A 2,463-nucleotide genomic window follows, 5' to 3' on the forward strand; every position below is an offset into this window, starting at 1 on the left:
TGTAGTGGAATTTAAGTATTTATTTAAAAAGTAAACCTTTGGACACATTGCAATTAACAAAAAAAAAAAAAAAAAAAGGAAAAATATAAAGAATCTATTGGATTAAGCAGTCAAAAGCTAGCAATATTACAAGCTGTTTACATACCAACATTTACATTAATTTAAACAAGTGGCATGTCACCAACATGTAAAATATACTTCAAGAGTTTTAAAAATCAAGTTGAGTTTTGAAAGACACAAGGCTACCACATGCGAACATGGGTTTGGTCATTCAGTTTAAAATCCCCTCTTGTACTGAAATGTTCAGTCTTCAAATTATACTAGTGGATAGCTAGCAGCTGTTGCTATTCCACAGTGGTTCTTCCTGTCCTTGGCCATGTAGATATATCCTTTATCACCCCACTTCTCACCCCAGCTGAAAACAAAAACAAAGGGCTTGTTTATATATTTAGAAGTTACTTATTTACTGCCCTTCCCTCTAAGTGTTTAAAACTGAAAAAACTGCTGCCTTCCACACTTGTGGAGAAAATCCAAGACAGCCACAGCCAAAAACTTAGTGTTTTCCAACAATTAAAAGCATCCCAGGAGGCATCCCACTGAAGAATGCAGTCATTCTCTCACGAGGTAGTCACACTGATGTGCAAACCTTGACTACAGGTGCCTGAAGCTCAGACACTGCTCCCAGGCAATTTAAGGGAAGTCAAAGGCTGCAAACAGCATTTGAGGGTGGTGCCCCAGAAATGCTGAGAACATGAGACAAGCTCATGTGATGTGCCCTTCGGCATTAATTTATTTTCCCTCCAACCTAGGAGGTAATGCCATTTTTAAAGTTCAAGTATTATCCTATTTCACAGAAGTGAGCAGCACTCTGCTTCAAAAAAAATCCATTACACCCCCACAAGCAGGCTTTCTCCTGCTCCCCTCTGCTCCACTGCTTTATTATCTACTAGGTTCACAGGCTGTTTCAGCACTGAGCTCCCTTAAATTAACTGAACAAGCAGAATAAGATGGCTGCTTTGGGCTTACTTTATTAGGTTGCCAGCAGCATAAGTTGGATTTTACCTTCTGTCATACCATGCAATCTAGAAACAAATACCCAGATTTCCCACATACAGATTTTAATTACTGTTGTCTCTCTACCTCTCCCCTTACAAGTGCCAAACTTTCTTCTATTCTCCCCCAGATATATGAAACAGACCTTACCTGTTCTTAACAATCCAGTATTTCTTTCCATCTACATCTTCCCCCTCAAAGCCATAACCTACAACCAGAACACCATGGTCCAAGTCTTCACTGCTGCAGTCTGGTTCATAGTAGATACCTGCAAAGTATTCATTCATGAGCAAAATCATCTGTACAAAACCCTTATCCCTCACATACAAGAGGCTTTGTGTATTTCAATTCCAATGTTGCACAGCCTCTTGAAAGTTAGAGAAAGGAACTGCAAGTGAATTTTATCATGGCAAAAACTGAGGGACAAGTAGACACATGTACAAGAGAATACATGTCGAAAAAAACCCCTGACCTAGAATTAAAATGATTTCTGAATTATCATACCGGGTTTTTCTTTCATCTATTTAACTGCAAGGTAATGAATACTGAGTAATTAAAAAATCCCAGTTATCTGAATAAATGTAATTAACAAATCCCCACCTGACTGATAGAACTGAAATGAAGAATGGCCTGCATCAATAGCAACAGACACTGGACCCACAGCTGCAACTGCTTTCATGAGAGCTCTTTCATGTCCTTGAGGGATGTCAACAAAGCCAGTGTCATTAGCAGCATTGTATTCTGCCTTGTAGCGACAGTCTTCATCATCCTAAGTAGAGAAAGCTGTAGTTACTACACAGGTTTCCATTTAACACACAGGTGAGCACAGAACTACCATACATTTTGTGACTTTGCTGCTTTGAGAGCAAGGGACTGAAGAGGATCCAACTGCCTAAGCAGCATTTTGCAAGGATAACAGGGAATACAGAAGAACTGCTTCTGAACTTCTCAAAAGTACAGAAAAAGTAAATGACAATGGGGCCCAAAAAGTCCCCACCAACTTTATCAGAGGTGCAGAGGGCCATCACATTCTAGAATTCTGCCCTCTTTGGTTGGCAGGACAAGTATCTTTACAGGAAGGAGAGAAACCCAGAATGCATTAAAGGGCAATGGAAGAAAGCCAAGTATTCATTAATTACAAAGCAATCCAGAAACTGCTCATTGAGCAAGCACTTAAAATCCGCAATTTTAACATGTCATAGTTTGAAAAGCTGTACAGAATGATTTGAAAGCTAGGAATTTGTATTACATGACCTTACATACAACAGCTGGGGGTGATATTTGTGGCATTTCTAGTAGGGTGTTTTTTGTTTTATTGGGTGGGTTTTTCTGGTTTTTTTTTTTTTTTTTTTTTTTTTTTTTTTTTTTTTTTTTTTTTTTCAAGGAAGCCCTACCTGTTTTTTTTATTTT

General features: G+C 38.5%; 1 protein-coding gene across 1 annotated transcript in view; it reads right to left on the reverse strand.

The window, feature by feature from the left end:
- The window catches only part of CTSL (cathepsin L), a 5,261-nt gene continuing 2,798 nt past the window's right edge, over positions 1 to 2,463 (reverse strand). Inside the window, exons 6-8 of the mRNA XM_041480730.1 lie at positions 1,654 to 1,822; positions 1,204 to 1,321; positions 1 to 415 (exon numbers count right to left, since the gene is read on the reverse strand). Of these exons, the coding sequence (XP_041336664.1) occupies positions 316 to 415; positions 1,204 to 1,321; positions 1,654 to 1,822 (387 nt within the window). The 3' untranslated portion in view covers positions 1 to 315. The remainder of the gene's footprint in view (positions 416 to 1,203; positions 1,322 to 1,653; positions 1,823 to 2,463) is intronic.

This window comes from Pyrgilauda ruficollis, unplaced genomic scaffold (genome assembly GCF_017590135.1).
Source record: "Pyrgilauda ruficollis isolate IOZ18807 unplaced genomic scaffold, ASM1759013v1 scaffold53, whole genome shotgun sequence".
Classification (NCBI taxonomy): domain Eukaryota; kingdom Metazoa; phylum Chordata; class Aves; order Passeriformes; family Passeridae; genus Pyrgilauda; species Pyrgilauda ruficollis.